Raw genomic sequence first — 16,472 nt, forward strand, 5'->3', positions numbered from 1 at the left:
CCTCTGGCATAGAAGAGTGGACAACGGGGAGGCGGGTGGGTCAGTGAGGAATCCACAGGCAGATATAGTATCTACCAGAAAAAGCGTTACCGAAGGTAAGTAACTTGTTCTTCTGATAGATACATCTGCCGTGTGGATTCCTCACCTTGTGAATAGAGTCCCACAGCAGTCCCCACTCCCGGAGGAGGGTGTCCACTCTTCTAGACCAGGAAATCCTGAAGGACAGAGCGCGCAAAATGACCGTCCCTCCTCACTTCGGAATCCAAGCAGTAATGCTTCGCGAAAGTGTGGAGGGAAGACCAAGTTGACGCTCTACAAATATCCTCTACAGGCACACCTCTAGCCAATGCAGAGGTCGAAGACTTAGCTCTAGTAGAATGAGCCCTTATACCCTCTGGTGGGTCCTTACCCGCCAAAGAGTAGCAGATCTTAATGCAGAGGACGATCCATCTCGACAAAGTCCTCTTATGGACCGCTCTTCCTTTCTTGCAGCCAGCAAAGCCAATGAAGAGCTGGTCGTCCACTCGACAGTCTTTAGTCCTGTCCAAGTAAAAAGACACCGCCCTCTTGGGGTCAAGACGGTGTAATCTCTCCTCCTCCTTGGAAGGGTGAGGGGGAGGATAAAAAGTAGGAAGGGTAATGGATTGACCAAGGTGGAAAGGAGTCACCACCTTTGGCAGAAAAGCAGCCCTGGTCCTAAGAACCATTCGTTCAGCATGAATGGTCAGGAATGGGGGCTTGGAACTAAGAGCTTGAAGCTCACTTACCCTCCTTGCCGAGGTTATTGCAACGAGGAAAACCGTTTTGAAAGTCAGAAGCCTCTTGTGACATTTGTGAAGAGGCTCAAAAGGAGCACCCGTAAAAATGTCAAAACTAGATTCAAATCCCACTGAGGCACAATAAAAGGGGTAGTAGGGAACTTATTAGTGAGGCCCTTCAAAAACCTTAAAACAATAGGAGTCTTAAAAAGAGAAGGCTGGTCAGGCAAACAGATAAAAGCCGACAGCGCAGAAAGATAACCCTTCACCGTGGCAACAGCAAGCCCCTGCTGAGCCAGAGAAAGGGCAAACTGGAGCACATCAGATAAATGGGCTCTCAAAGGGTCAATAGACTTTTCCCCACACCACGTGACAAATTTCGACCATCTATAAGAATAGATGGACTTAGTGGAGTCTCGCCTGGCTGACAAGATGACATCCACAACGTCAGGCGGGAGGGAAAAAGAAATCAGGTTGCCCCGTTCAATCTCCAGGCATGAAGGTGTAAGGTCTGGAGGTGGGGGTGTAGAACCTGCCCCTCCATCTGAGAGAGGAGGTCTGCCCTGTGAGGGAGACGGAGCGGCGGGTGAGAGGAGAGGTGGAGAAGGTCTGAATACCACACCCTTCTTGGCCAATCCGGGGCGATCAATATGACTTGGGGCCGGTCTTGGCGAATTTTCCTCAGAACCTGAGGAATCAATGGTATGGGAGGAAACGCGTAAAGGAGTTGCGAGTTCCAACTCAACTGAAACGCGTCCCCCAAGGCTCCTTGCATCGGATACTGTAAACTGCAGAATGACAGGCAGTGAGCATTCTCGTAAGTGGCGAACAGATCCACCCGAGGAGTCCCCCACATCTGAAAGATGTCGCGAACTACCTCTGGATGGAGCCTCCACTCGTGATCGGCAGAGAACTGCCGACTGAGACTGTCTGCACGAACGTTCTGAACCCCGGCCAGATGATTTGCCATCAGACAAATCTGATGGTCCTGAACCCAGGACCAGAGACGCAGAGCCTCGCTGCAGAGACACTGCGACCCTACTCCTCCCTGCTTGTTGATGTACCACATCGCGGTCGTGTTGTCCGTCAGGACCTGAACAGACTGACCGTGAAGGGAAGGGAGGAAGGCCTTGAGCGCCAGACGTATCGCCCGCAATTCTAGAAGGTTGATGTGAAGCAACCTTTCCTCTGGAGACCAAAGACCTTTGACCTCCAGGTCCCCCAGAAGAGCACCCCACCCGAGAGTGGACGCATCCGATATCACTGTGGCAACCGATGGAGGAATCTGAAAAGGCTTCCCTTGAGACAGATTGCCTTCCACGCTCCACCAAGACAGATTCCCTGCAGTTTCTCTGGAGATCTTCACTGACTCCCTGAGATCCCCGTTGTGCTGATACCACTGCCTGCGGAGACACCACTGGAGCGCCCTCATATGCCAGCGTGCATGGTTGACCAACAGAATGCTTGAAGCCATCAGACCGAGCAGGCGAAGAACCTTCAGGACTGGAACGACCGCTCCATTGTAGAACAAAGGAATCATTTCCTGTATGTCACGAATCCTTTGAGGAGGAGGGAATGCACGTCACACAGTAGTGTCCAGTACCGCACCTATGAACAGGTTGCGCTGTGAGGGCACCAGGTGAGACTTGGGTACATTTATCGAAAAACCCAACCTGTGCAACAACCGAGTTGTCTCTTGCAGATGATGGAGCACCTTCTCCGGCGACTCCGCTTTGATCAGCCAGTCGTCTAGATACGGAAACACATGTACCCCCGTTCTCCTGAGATGAGCTGCCACCACTGCCATCACCTTGGTGAAGACTCGAGGCGCAGTAGTAAGACCAAACGGAAGGACCACAAACTGGTAGTGTTGTGACCCAACCGTAAAACGGAGATACTTTCTGTGCGACTTCAAGATGGGAATATGAAAATACGCATCCTGCAAGTCGATCGACACCATCCAGTCTTCTTCTAACAGCGCTTGAAGAACCTGCGCAAGAGTGAGCATCTTGAACTTTTCCTGTTTCAGGTAAAGGTTCAAGATCCTGAGGTCCAGGATTGGCCGAAGCCTGCCATCTTTCGCGGGGATCAGGAAATACCGGGAGTAGCACCCCTGACCCCTTTCCTGCTCTGGAACCACCTCTATCGCACCTTTTCGGAACAGAGCCAGGACTTCTTCCTGCAGGAGAAGCAGGTGGTCCTCCGAACAAGAACCCTGGCAAGGAGGGTAATTGGGAGGGAATTCCTGGAAAGGAAGTGCATACCCATTCTCTACAAGATTGAGAACCCAAAGATCCGATGTTATTAATTCCCAATCTTGTAGAAAATGTGTAAGCCGACCCCCCACTGGGCCCACATGATCCGGAATGGCGGATCTAGGGCTGCTTTGCTGCGTTGGCAGGGGGTTGGGAAGGAGAGGAGGAGGAGGAGGAGGAGGAAGCTTGACGACCTCTAGGGCGGGATCTTTGTCTGCCCCTGTACGACTTGTACAGTGTATTCTGCTGCTGCTGAGGCTGCTGCTGGGATGGTTTGTAAGAACGAAAGGAAGACCTTCCAAACCCCCTGAAGCGTCTTCCAGTAGTACCCCTGGACTGAAGACCCAAAGATTTTGCAGTGGCCCTACTGTCCTTAAAACGTTCCAAGGCAGTATCAGCCTTCTTGCCAAACAACCCTGATGCATCAAAAGGCAAGTCCATCAAAACAGACTGGACGTCTGCAGAAAACTCTGATGATTTAAGCCAGGCAGCCCTCCTAGTGGCCACAGAGGAGCCCATGACCCTTGCCACTGAATCAGCAGTGTCCAGACCACTCTGAATGACCTGTCTCGCAGCTGCTTGAGTGTCCGATATCACTTCCTGAAAATCCTTCCTGTCATCTTCAGGAATCTTCGGAATCAACTGCTTGACAGAATCCATCAAAGCATGGATATACCTTCCCATCAGACACGTAGCGTTGGTTGACTTTAATGCCATACTGGCTGATGAGAAAACCTTCTTGGCACTTTGGTCCTGCTTTCTGGACTCTTTATCTCCAGGAACCTGTGGAAAAGCACCAGCAGATTTCTTTGAGCAGGCAGCCTGCACCACCAAACTCTCAGGTAGAGGATGTTTTGATAAAAATGCAGGGTCCTCAGGTGCAACTCTATATCTCCTCGCCACTGTTCTAGAAACTGCAGGAGCAGATAAAGGTTTCTTCCAAACCTCATAGATGGGCTCAGACAAGGCCTCGTTGAAGGGTAACAGAGGTTCAATAATAGATGAGGGTGAATGAAGCACCTCAGTCAAAATATTAGGCTTATAATCAGCAGTGGGTAGAGTAATATTCAATAAGCTCGCTGCTTTTATAATGACAGTGTGATAAGGCACCACATCCTTTGATGGAACATTTGACACCGAAGCCAATTCCCATTCAGGCGATAGTTCAAGCCCACTGGCCTCTCACAAGTCTTCAAAAGGATCCTCAGAATCCTGGAACTCTCCTTCTTCAGTATCTGAATACCTATATCTTTCTTCTTCCAGAAGTCTCTGGGCCTTTCTCCGAGATCTTTCCTTCATAACCGAAGCCAATGGATTCGGAATCGACTCAGACGGGGTCGGAGCCGGCGTCGAACCCGAAGTCGGACGAGGTCTTTAAATACGAGGTCAGGCAGAATCCTGCCTCGGAGTCGTAGGCATCGGCGTCGATGGGATCGGCGTCGACGGAACCGGCGTCGTGCGCTTCGGCGTCGACGACACCGGTGGTGTCGGAAAATGCCAATGCGGAGGTACAGCCGGCATAAAAGGCATGAAGGGTGCAGGGGCGTAAGCCTGGGGAACACCTAAGTTAAAGGCCATAGGACCCGTGGGACCAACAGGTGCACTAGACGGGAACATTGCCCTGGAATAGACACCAAACATGGCGTTCAGGAACTGAGAAGGATCCTGACCTGGAGTCGGAAATTCAGGATATGGACCTCTTGGTTGTTCCTGAGGAGGCGGAGTCGATACGACGTCGACCTCTTCATCGAGTCCAGGAACCGGGGTCGACGAACCCGCAGGCACCGGAACCTCGACTTCACCAGCCCCCTGCTCCTCACTTTCATCCTCCTGACCAGAAGGATTGGATGGAATCGGAGAATGGACCTGTTTCTGAGATTCGGGTGAATCCGGATGTGAAGCTTCATCATGTTCCGACTCCGAAATTTCCACTTCCTTACTCAGAAGCTTGACCTGGGACTTCGGTCTTGAACTAGAGTCCTTCCCAGAGTGATGACGTGACTCATGGCTCCTCTTCTTGTGTTTCTTTCTCGAAGACTTCGAAGCGTGAGCTGAAGACGACTCCGAGTGTGACCTCGAACGAGACCTCGACCGACGACATCGAGACTTCGAAGATTTCTTAACCTTCTTATTTTTAAGTTTTGCCACGAGGAGTTTCGTCTCTCTCTCTCTTAAAGCCTTCGGAGTCATCTTCTTGCAGCAAGGACAGTCCTCGACATCATGGTCGGAGCTTAAACACCAGACACAGCATTCGTGAGGATCGGTGATAGACATAGTCTTGCCACATTCGCCGCAAGCTTTAAATCCAGTCTTCTTCGACGACATTTCGAAGAGTATAAAGATAGACACAATAGTATGAAAATAGTAACAAAGTTACTGTAAGCTACAGTACGATCCCTGAAAACCGTTAGCGTCGACGACGCGGAAAAAAGGGAACTGATATCACGCCGGCGTGGGCCTATTATAGGCGTCGGTGACGTCAGCGGGGTCGCGTGCGATGCCGTGCCTCTGTGACGTCCGGATCCACGTCGGCGCGAAGCTACAAAAAGAATTTCCGAATGTTGCTGACGCAAGGGGATATTCACAAGGTGAGGAATCCACACGGCAGATGTATCTATCAGAAGAGTCCTTTTAGAAGGGAAGGCCAGGCATGCTTCACACAATGCCTCGTCCTGTTCTGGTGACAAGCAGAGATTAGACCGAGTGGTGATCCTACCTGGAGTACTTGACATAGCACTTTGAGCAGAATCTAAAGAATATTTTCCATCACTCTGCGTCGTCGAGTGAAAGAAGATGGCAGCGGCATTAGAAGGCAAGGTTGAACCGGGCGGGCAGATCGAAGTATGTGAAGGAAACCAATGGTTGGATGTCATATCTTACCGTGAAGGGTTATAAATCGGGGCTCTGGTAAGGCCTCCTGACAGGAATCAAAGCTTTGTTCCCCATAGCCCCGAGGTCGACGTTCAAACCCAGTTGCAGAGAAAAATAATCCAACAAAGGAGCAGATGAACCGGCACAATAGAGACTATAGGAGGAGTCACAATACCTCATGACTCAAAAGACTTCAAGAAAAACAAGTTGCAAACTTCTGAGCCCAACACTAAATGGCAGGAGTATGCTTAGCACATGTATCTACAGCCAACAAATGCTACGAATATATGATTAGAAACAGTGGCCACTTGTGGAAAAACAGCTATGTTGATACATGCTAATTTAATTTTGTGTTTTGACAACGTTTTTTAGTGACACTTTTTTCTTGCTTGTTATTGTGTGAGTGGACATGACCTAATATCCAATTAAAAGACAGCGCTTATGAAGTGTGGACTAGGTTTTCCTGAAACCCCTGGGCTATCACTGCATGGTGAAAGAATCTGAAGCACTTTTTGTATTTTCCCGAAGTAGTGAGGTGTTGTAATTTTAAAATTAATGAGTTTGACTGGAACTGTTAGCAATATATTTGAATTGTAACAGTGTCAAAGTACAAAGGTTTTCAGAAAAAGGTTCTCTCAGTCATGATATATATTTTTTCAGATCTCTCCCCCTGCAGTACTCCTTAAAAATAAAACCTTCCCCTTGTTTGGCCAAACTGATCTTCCAAGTCTATACACATTCGAAAGCAGTGCTGCAGAAGGTGGTATTCTGGGAGAATGCGGCCTCCAAAGAATCAGACCCTGACACACAAGCACATAAATCTGGAGGTTTGCGCTCTGCAAGAAAGGACCTAAACCTTCTACATGCCCCATGCAAAATCCTCATCGCCTCTTATGCTCAAACAGGGCAGGATCATTAAACGCATCGAATGTTTCATACACAAAGCGTAAGGTTATTGGGTACCCATCTATCCTATTTTGAATGCCACACATGTCTTGAAGTTGAAGAGTGAGACAATTGAGTGATGTAGCAGTTCTACCATTTGGTTTTCTTCCTAAATCAACACGAATGATCACACACTGAGTTTCTCGGATTATAAACAGAGAAAATTGGTGAGTGGAATGTGAAAGTTTGAAAGGAAAACCATTTGTGATTGAAACCATCCGTATCTATTGGACAAATATATATCTGTTGTGATATTTATTCAGGTTTTAATAACTGCCTTCTTGTCAGTAATGCTTTGCAGATCACAACAGTCTTTTTATATAGAAAATATAAGCGAAGAATTTCCTTCAAAATTGGGGATTATGCCTGCATACATGCACCAAAAAGGGTTTACCACTTGAGCTGTAGGTATAGGCCTCTCTTCTAATGGTAGCTTAAAGGGGAATATACAAGTTAGGCTGTGGACCGATGAGTTGACGTACATTTTAATATGTAGTTCATTGAAGTTTTCCAAAAGATTTCCATTTTCTGTGTTTATCTAATTAGAGGGGTTAATATGTATTTGGAAATTACCTGGTAACTACCCTAGGCATACTCTATCTACAATACCCTGAAAAAAAATAGATGGCTAAAATAGATTATGTTTTATATATTCTGCATTCTATTTTTGTTAAACTTCAGAAATGTAAAAGGTAGAAAAAATTCTTTCTAACAGTACAAGGGTGTCATGGTCCACAGCATCACAACATATGGTACTCAGACTCCTTCAAAGTTAACCTGTTCCTCATGCCAAGAAGCTCAGCGGTTTCATTAAAGACTTATTTGCAGAGGGGCATGTGGGGAGGAGAGTTGGTGTATCATGCCACCATAGTAGCAGCACTCATCTGTGGTATAGAAGTGAGTTAAGCTACAAAAAGCAATTGCAGACACACATCTATAAACATGTAATAAGATGTAAGAAAAATGCTACTTACCAGTATGCATCTGTTCTTGGCATGTAGAGCTGCAGAGTTACACAATGTGCATAGATCGCCACCTAGTGTTGGGCCCGGATGTTTGGAGTTTATTTTTGTCCTGAAAAGTTCATCGGAAGTCACGAGATAGGTGACTCCTACTTTGGACCACATTGCGCATGGGGATCGGCTCCATCCTCAGATTGGTTTTCGCCATTAGGGAAATGACGTAGCTTTGCAAGAAAAGGAAGGATGTCCATGTAAGCTGTTATCTAATTAAGATAATACTGGAACAGACAAGGGTAGCCAGGAAGGCGGGTGGGCGTGTGTAACTCTGCAGCTGTACATGCCAAGAACAGAAGCATACTGATAAGTAGCATTTTCCGTTCGAGGCATATGAGCTGCAGATTACACACTGTGCATAGACTGTATAGCAGTACCCACTCTTAGCGGCAACCACCCCTATCTGTTGCAGTAGTTTGAAATAATGTTTTGAGAACAGCCTGGCCCACATTAGCTTGTTGTTTAGTTTGCACATTTACACAATAGTGTTTTGTGAATGTGTGCGGTGTAGACCATGTAGCTGCTTTGCAGATGCCATCTAGGGGAATGTTCGCAAAAAATGCCATTGAAGCCCCCATTTTCCTTGTAGAGGGGGCTTTAGGAGGAACAGATAAGGTACGTTTAGCTTTGTGGTAGCAAATCTGTATGCATTTGACAATCCATCTAGCTAACCCAGATTTTGATATGGGGGAGCCTTTGTGTGGTGGTGAGAAAGACAAAAAGTTTTTGGGTCTTACGAAAGGGTTGTGTTCTTTCGATGTAGTAGAACAATGCTCCTTTGACATCTAGGGTATGAAGAGCTCTTTCTGCTACTGTCTGTGGCTGCGAGAAGAAAACGGGCAGTTCCACTGACTGAGGCGGAAGGGAGAAATGACCTTGGGCAGGAATTTTGGATTAGTACGGAGAACGACCGTATTATGATGCATTTGCAAGAAAGGTTCTTGAATGGTTAGTGTTTGTAGTTCACTAACTCTCCGTAGAGAAGTAATAGCTACTAGGAAGGCAACCTTCCATGTTGAAAATTGTAGTTCACATTTATGTAAAAGTTCAAAGGGAGGTCCCATTAGTCGTGTGAGAACAATGTTCAAATTACACACCGGTGAAGGTGGTACTCTGGGAGGAATTATTCTCTTAAGACCTTCCATAAGGCATTAAGAGCAGGCACTCTGAACAGAGATAGATGCGGTCTGTTTTGAAGATATGCTGCTATGGCAGCAAGATGCAGTCTAATAGACGTGTAGGCTAAGTTACATCTTTGGAGGTGTAGTAGGTATCCTATGATGTGTTGAATAGACATGTCTAGGGGATTAATATTGTTGTTGTGACAGTATATTACAAAGCGTTTCCACTTAACTGCATAGCATGCTCTAGTGGTTGGACGTCTAGCTTCTTTTATGACATTCTGGAGGAAGGTTAAGATATCCGAATTCTAGGATTTCAGGAGCCAGATCGCAAGGTTGAGCTTAGCTGGGTCCGGGTGCCTGATCTCTCCACGGTTCTGTGTTAAAAGGCGTGGAGACAGGTATAGTTTTTGGTGTGGTACTACAGACAGTTGTAGCAGTGTGGTGTACCACGGCTGTCTGGCCCACGTTGGAGCAACTAGGATGAGGGTCAGAGAATGCTGCTGTAGTTTGCGTACTACTAGTGGCATGAGTGATCGAGGTGTTAAAGCGTGCGCAAATTTGTTTGACCAGTTCATCCATATCGCATTGCCTTTGGACAGTGTGTGCGGATATCTGGCGGCGAAGCTTGGGCATTTGGCGTTTTCGTGAGTGGAAAAGAGGTCTATCTGAGGTTGTCCCCACATCTGAAAGAATGGTTGAAGAACTTGCGGATGAAGTTCCCACTCGTGGGTCTGTTGTGTCTGACGACTTAACAGATCTGCTATGGTATTTTGTACTCCTGGAACATACTGGGCTAAGAGGAATATGTTTTGAGGTATAGCCCACCGCCATATGTTTTGGGCTAGTTGAGAGAGTTGCAGGGAGTGTGTTCCGCCCTGTTTCTGTAGGTAATACATGGCTGTCAAGTTGTCCGTGCAGACTAACACAGCTTTGTTTGATACTTGCTTTTGGAAAGCTTTCAGTGCTAGGAATACAGCTAGTAACTCCAGGTGATTGATATGGAGTAACGTTTGTTGTGGTGTCCACCTGCCTTGCATGGTGTGTTGCAGTAGGTGGGCTTCCCAGCCGGAGAGCGATGCGTCCGCTGTCAAGACTATTTGAGGAACTGGCTCTAGGAACGGTCGCCCTTTGGAAAGGCTTTTGGAGTTCCACCACTGTAGAGAGAGATGAGTCCGACCGTCTACCAACACTAGGTCTGTTAATTGACCTTGAGCCTGGTTCCATTGATGTGATAAGCACTCTTGGAGAGGGCGCATTTGAAGTCTTGCATGGGGCACTATGAAAATGCAAGAGGCCATCATCCCTATGAGCTGCATGAACACTCCTGCTGGAAGGGAGTGTTGTGGCTGAAATTTTGTGAGAAGAGCTTGCATGCTGGCTATCCTTATTGGAGTGGGATAAGCTAGCGCTGTTGAGATGTTTATTGTGGCACCGAGGTACTGTTGTACTTTGGATGGTTGCAGGTGAGACTTGGTGTGAGTTATTGTGAACCCCAAGTTGTGGAGCAGTTGGATCGTGGCAGGAGTGTGTTCCACACACTTGTTGTATGAGCTGGCTTTTATGAGCCAGTCGTCTAGGTACGGGAAGACGTGGGTGTGTTGTCTTCGTAAATGTGCTGCCACTACTGCTAGGCACTTGGTGAATACTCTTGGTGCTGTTTTCACTCCGAATGGGAGTACCTTGAATTGATAGCGCTGCCCGTCTATTACAAATCTGAGATACTTCCTGTGAGCTTTGTGAATGGGAATTTGGAAGTATGCGTCCTTGAGATCTAGAGTAGCAAGGAAGTCATTTTGTAACAGGAGAGGAAGGACTTGTTGGAGTGTGACCATGTGAAAATGGTCTGACTGTATGTATATGTTTAGCTGTCTGAGGTCTAGAATAGGTCTTAGAGAGCCGTCCTTTTTTGCAATAACAAGTATAGGGAGTAGACCCTCTTGTTTTGTTGGTGCAGAGGAACTGGTTCTATTGCACTTTTTTCTAGCAAAGATATTACTTCTTGCATTAGCAGTGATAGATGCTCATGTGACATTGGACGCTGTTCGGGTGGTATGTTTGGGAGGTAGATGTTAGTTCTAGACAGTAATCTGATTGAATAATTTGTCGCACCCACCTGTCTGATGTGATGTTGGTCCAGGCAGGAAGGAATTGTTGTAGTCTTCCCCCCACAGGAGTGGAATGGTGTGGGGGGAGTGGAGGAAAGTCATTGGGTAGGGGTGGAGGCAGAACGGGAGTTGTTGGTTTTGCTTCTGCCCTTGTTGTTGTTACCCCTTTTACCCCCTCTTTGGTAGCCCTTAGCGAATGTGAATTGGCTAGGGGTCTTATAGGAAGTGGAGGGACTATCGGAGGCGTAGCCTCTTGTATTGCCTCTATGATGAGCGACAAAAAGAACGCCTGGGAGCTTGCAATTTCTCTAAAGATACATCGACATTAGGGCCAAATAGGTGTTTCTCATCAAATGGCTGATTGAGGAAGGAATTTTGCACTTCAGGTTTGAAACCTGAAATACGTAGCAAGGCATGCCTTTGCAGAAGGACACTAGTATTAATTGCCCTTGAGGTAGGATCTGCGGCATCTAGGACGCAACGAATGGAAGTATTGGTGATATTTTTACCTTCTTGTATGAGTTCATTGGCCCTGTTTTTATATTTATCTGGTAGATGCTGCATTATGTATTCTAATTTGTCATAATGTGCCCTGTCATATCTTGCCAACAGCGCTCGAGTATTGGCAATGCGCCATATGTTAGCTGCCTGTGACGCTGTGTGCTTACCGGAGGCGTCAAGGAGTTTAGAATTCCTTGTCTGGTGGTGAGGCCTCACCTGATGTTTGTGAATTAGCACGTTTACGTGCATTAGATACTACTAAGGAATCTAGTGGTGTTTGACCTCTGATGTAAACTGGATCTGTAGGGGCAGCTTTGTATTTCTTCTCAATGCGAGGATTGAGGACACCAGCCCTGACAGGATCTTTAAATACCTCTGTTGAATGCTTAATGACACCTTTAAGCATTGGCAAAATGGCAGTGGACCTTCGTGTCAAAAGTGTCCAATAAGCAGTCTTCCTTCACAGTATCTGTGTGCAAGTCAACCCCATGGTACAGGGCAGCTCTATGGACTAATAGGTTAAACCCTATAGTGTCCTCTGGTGGGGAAGGCCTAGAAGGATATACATCGTCTTGAGGGACGTAAAGCACATCAGGAGTGTTATAATCATCCCATGGATTAGGTGACTGAGGGGGACTATTGGTCCCAACTGGGTTATGTGCAGCCCCACCTGCGTCATCAGAGTCTGTATCTACATAATTCATTTGGATTAGTGGATGGTGTAGGCAAATGATGTGGTGGAGGAGTTGTAGGAGGAGGAATAGTATGGGGAGGTGGTGGAGAAGGGACCCTTAATGGAGAGGTTGCAATGTCTCTCCTTCTTTGGAGGAGGAGGAGAGTAGGGGCCTCTAGTGGTCTCTTCTTAGAGCTAAGAGCTAGTTGGCCAGTCTTAGGATCCTTTACAAGAGTCTTTTGAGTAGGATCTGGTGTAAAAAGCTCTTCTGTATAAGGCAGATCCTTCAGCATCCAGGTTTTCGGTTCCGGAGGTTTTTTCGGCACCGACTTGGTAGCTGGTCTAGGGTCTTTTGGCTTACAACTATGACCTTTCGAAATGTCTTTAACCGGAACGTGTTTTTTCGGTTCCGGGTGTTTTTTCGGCTTCGAAGCATGCGAGTCGGGACCCTTAGGCAGTTTTTTTACTTGGCTCCGAGTGCGGTTTTGGCGTTGATGAGCCGGTGCCAGTCTTCGGCACCGAGTGCTTGGGTGTTGGAGCAGCGGTCGGCGTGGCTGAGGAAGATGGCTTCTTCTTCGGTGTCGGTATGGGATCAACACCAGAAATAGGCTGACTCGAGCCCAAGCTGCCTGAAGGCTTAATAAGCTTCTTTGCCGGGCCCGAAGGCAGGGCGTGGGAAGCAGTCTCTCGGTGTGCACCCGTGTCCGAAGGTGAGGGTGTGACCGAAGCCTTTTTGGAGGGTGTCGAGGAAGGGTTGGGGTCGACGGTCTTACTTACGACCCGTTGAGCTGGAGTGATGTCCTCGATGTCTGAGTCTTCGGCATCAGAGGAGCTGGCACTTTCTTCGGCCCACTGGTGTTCTGGCACATTGTCGCACTCTTGAAAAAGGTCGTCGGGGATCGAAGCTGACGAGCGAGCCATGGTTCTTGAAGCTAGTCGGTCCCGAATCATCATCTTGGAGCAGGAGGCGGCACAAGCAGAACAGTCTTTGGCCTCGTGCTCCGGTGAGAGGCAAAGGTTGCACACCTCATGTAGATCGATGTGGGGAAACTTCAACCCACATTGAGGACACCTCTTGAATGGCGTCCTTTCCATGAGCCAGAAAGTAAGGCCCAGATAGACCCGAAGGCCTTCGTCGATGACCGGAATTGAAAACTTCGAAGTGCGCGATCGAAACAATACCGTTGAACTGGGTGAGGATTGTGCGCCAAAGGAATTTCGGTTCCAAACAGGAGCGTAGGAAACATATCCGAGCCCGATGGCGGAAAAAAACAATCTGAGGATGACGCAGATGCCCATGCGCAATGTGGTCCAAAGGAGGAGTCACCTATCTCGTGACTTCCAAAGAACTTTTTGTATAATCTGCAGCTCATATGCCTCGAACAGTAGTTTTTAGGGGTGATGTTGTCCTGTAAAACTGGTTTAATTTAGATTGAAAGTTACACTAGAACTGAACTTGGCTAGCAGTGGGAAAATACAAAATGTTGCGAGTGTTGGGAATTTTACACTAATGAGTTATCAGCAACGGCTACAAAGTAATAACTGTTTAAGTGACATTAAACTTAAAAAAAAAAAAAATATCTGGTCTGATCTACAGACATAATAAATAAACTTCTGTCTGAAAAAAATTGGTGTCATACCTTCAGTATTCTTTGGTTCCACAGTGGCTGAGCAGGAAGAGAAAGCAGCTTCTGCACCACCCCAGACTCACGCCACTTCATGTCTCTCTTGGTTGGGGGAGCAAGATCCAACGGGGTAACCAGATCTGAATAGTTACTCAGCTGGGCCCGGATAGTCCAGCCTTCCAGCTGTGTCACACTGTCCACAATCAGCTTCCTGTTCTCCGGGACGTCCTTGGCTGTGGAGGCATGAGAATGAGCATGAGAAATATTCATAACATAAAAACTTATACATAAGTGCTTCCGGTTCAACGAAGAACACTGCACATAAATGTAGAAGGCAGAACATATTTATTGTGTTCTCTTCTTAAAGTCACCGATATAGAAATGGTCTAGAGCACTGGTTCTTAATCTTTGTTCCTGGGGGTACATGAAGGCTACACAGGGGGTTCCGAAAGTTTGGAAAATTAAATCACATTAACAGATTAATAAAGTGCACAGAAAGAAGCAAAATAAGTGGCCTCAACTGAATTCACAGAAACTCTAATCTTCCCATTAAATTAAAATGTGATTCCTTTTGTAATTGTTTATGAATTAAATAACATTTTTCTTAAATTTGTATATCTGTTTGATGAATGCTGGTATATGTATCTTTTGTGTATTGTTTTATAGTTTAAATCGTTGAAAATGCTTAGACTGGGGTCCTCAGCTTCCTGTGATGACTCACTGGGGGTCCCCAGATTCCAATAGTAATTCAGCGGGGGCCCTGGATTCTGGCAGTGATTAGAGGGAACCACAGATGTCAAAGTTTTTAACCTGTGGTCCAGAGACCTCTTGGGGTTCGCAAAGCCTTCTCAGGTGGTCTGTGACTGCTTAGAAAGTTGCATAATACTTAAAGTGTATATAAATAAATAAACAATATGTACACTTGAACCTTTTAAAACAGAATTTGAAATTTGAGACTAAAAATCAAGTTAGTAGCCTCAGATTGATTTGTGAGAGCAGTGCAGGTGCATAACACAGAATATCGTATAGACGAAGAGCGGCTTCAATTGAATTTAGAAAAGCTCAGACCCTTCTATTGAAATTAATATTTTGTTTTAATATTTGTTTGTTCATTAAAGAAAATATTTAATCATTTGTGTACTTGTTTGATGAATGTTTGTGTCTGTATCAAAAAGTTTGTCAGCAATTTATGCCATAACAATTAAAACATTGACATTTACGGCATGATATGAAAATGGTCACAATTCATATTGTCTTAAAATGATTTAATCACAGTTCATAAAATACTACCCACTGCGCATCAACCATGGTCTACAGGTTATGTAGTAATAAAACGGGCAAGTGCAAACAAATGTCCCACAACACACTTTTAAAATCTATTTCAATTGGATAGAGTCGGTCAATAGAGCTTCCAAAATGTACCAGCTAACAAACACGTACCTAGGTGCAAATACCCAAGGCTGTATCTACTAGTTACCTACTCAGAGAAATATACCTTTTAGAAAACCTGGTCAATATCTTACAATCAACAGCTATAGGATACAAAACAGAAATAAAACATGAGCACAAGCCTGCTGCGCAGAATTGACCTATTATGTTAAAAGAATGATCTTTTCAAATAATTACAATTTTGATGACTGCCTGGTCAAAATTAACCCTGGAAATATGGGCTAATGGGAAGAAGATACATATATGATAATTTAATAAAGTTGGGGAGAGGATGTAGCCTAATGGTTAGGGAGGTGGACTTCAAATCTGGGGAACCAGGTTTGCTTCTCGGCAACGACACTCAGCATCCTGTGATTCTGGGCAAATCGCATAATCTCCCCGTGCCTAACAAAAATGAATGTGTCTTCATGTAACGAAACTGGTGCTCATGTAAAGCGATTGGATACCTGATTTCAGAAATGTGCATTAATAACCCTCAACGCCCTATCTAGTCAGTAAGATGCTCCAAATCATCCATGATGCCACTAGTTACTTTGATGCTGGAGTTAAGCCATGCTCCATTTTATGTGGGGCAGATTTATCAAACGCCAAACAGAACCTCCAGGGCCAAACTGAGAGTGGCAAAACCTTTTTGTTTGCTGTCAGTTTATAATTTATACCCGGTACCGTCTCCTCCGTCAGTTGAAAATCTTGTGACCTTCCAAGCAGCATGTATATATAGGAAGCAACTGGTTGGTAGATTTCCAGATGATCAGTTCTTTAGCATAATAGAAGTGCTGCTCTGCAGCATTTCAGACTGAATTTTAGAAATAGTGGACATAGGTAGTAGACTCGGATTTTCAGTGAAATATCACACAGCAGCATAAAATGCATATTAGTTTCTTGACCCCTTAGTGTGCAGTGACACATTTCGGATACAACTCCAGGGGCTTTCTACCATGATTTAGTGAAGGTCAGCACCTGAAGAGTTCCTAATCTGAACATGAGATATAAAGCCCTTTTCTAAGGAGGGAACAGTAAGTTCAAGAATGGCTTCCACCGAGGTTCAGGTTTTACTTCCAGGTAATTAGTCAGGAGGATACTTTTCCTGGCTTCTTGCTTAAGCCACATGCATGGAAAAAAAATATATATATATATATATGTACACAGG

At 45.9% G+C, this 16,472-nt stretch overlaps 1 protein-coding gene across 3 annotated transcripts in view; it reads right to left on the reverse strand.

The window, feature by feature from the left end:
* Positions 1-16,472, reverse strand: part of LOC144783784 (uncharacterized) — a 528,515-nt gene that overhangs the window by 228,511 nt on the left and 283,532 nt on the right. For all 3 annotated transcript variants that reach the window (XM_078662482.1, XM_078662480.1, XM_078662481.1), the window contains one exon: positions 13,889-14,106. In XM_078662482.1, coding sequence (XP_078518608.1) covers positions 13,889-14,106 — 218 coding nt within the window. The remainder of the gene's footprint in view (positions 1-13,888; positions 14,107-16,472) is intronic.

This window comes from Lissotriton helveticus, chromosome 10, assembly GCF_964261635.1.
Source record: "Lissotriton helveticus chromosome 10, aLisHel1.1, whole genome shotgun sequence".
Classification (NCBI taxonomy): Eukaryota; Metazoa; Chordata; class Amphibia; order Caudata; family Salamandridae; genus Lissotriton; species Lissotriton helveticus.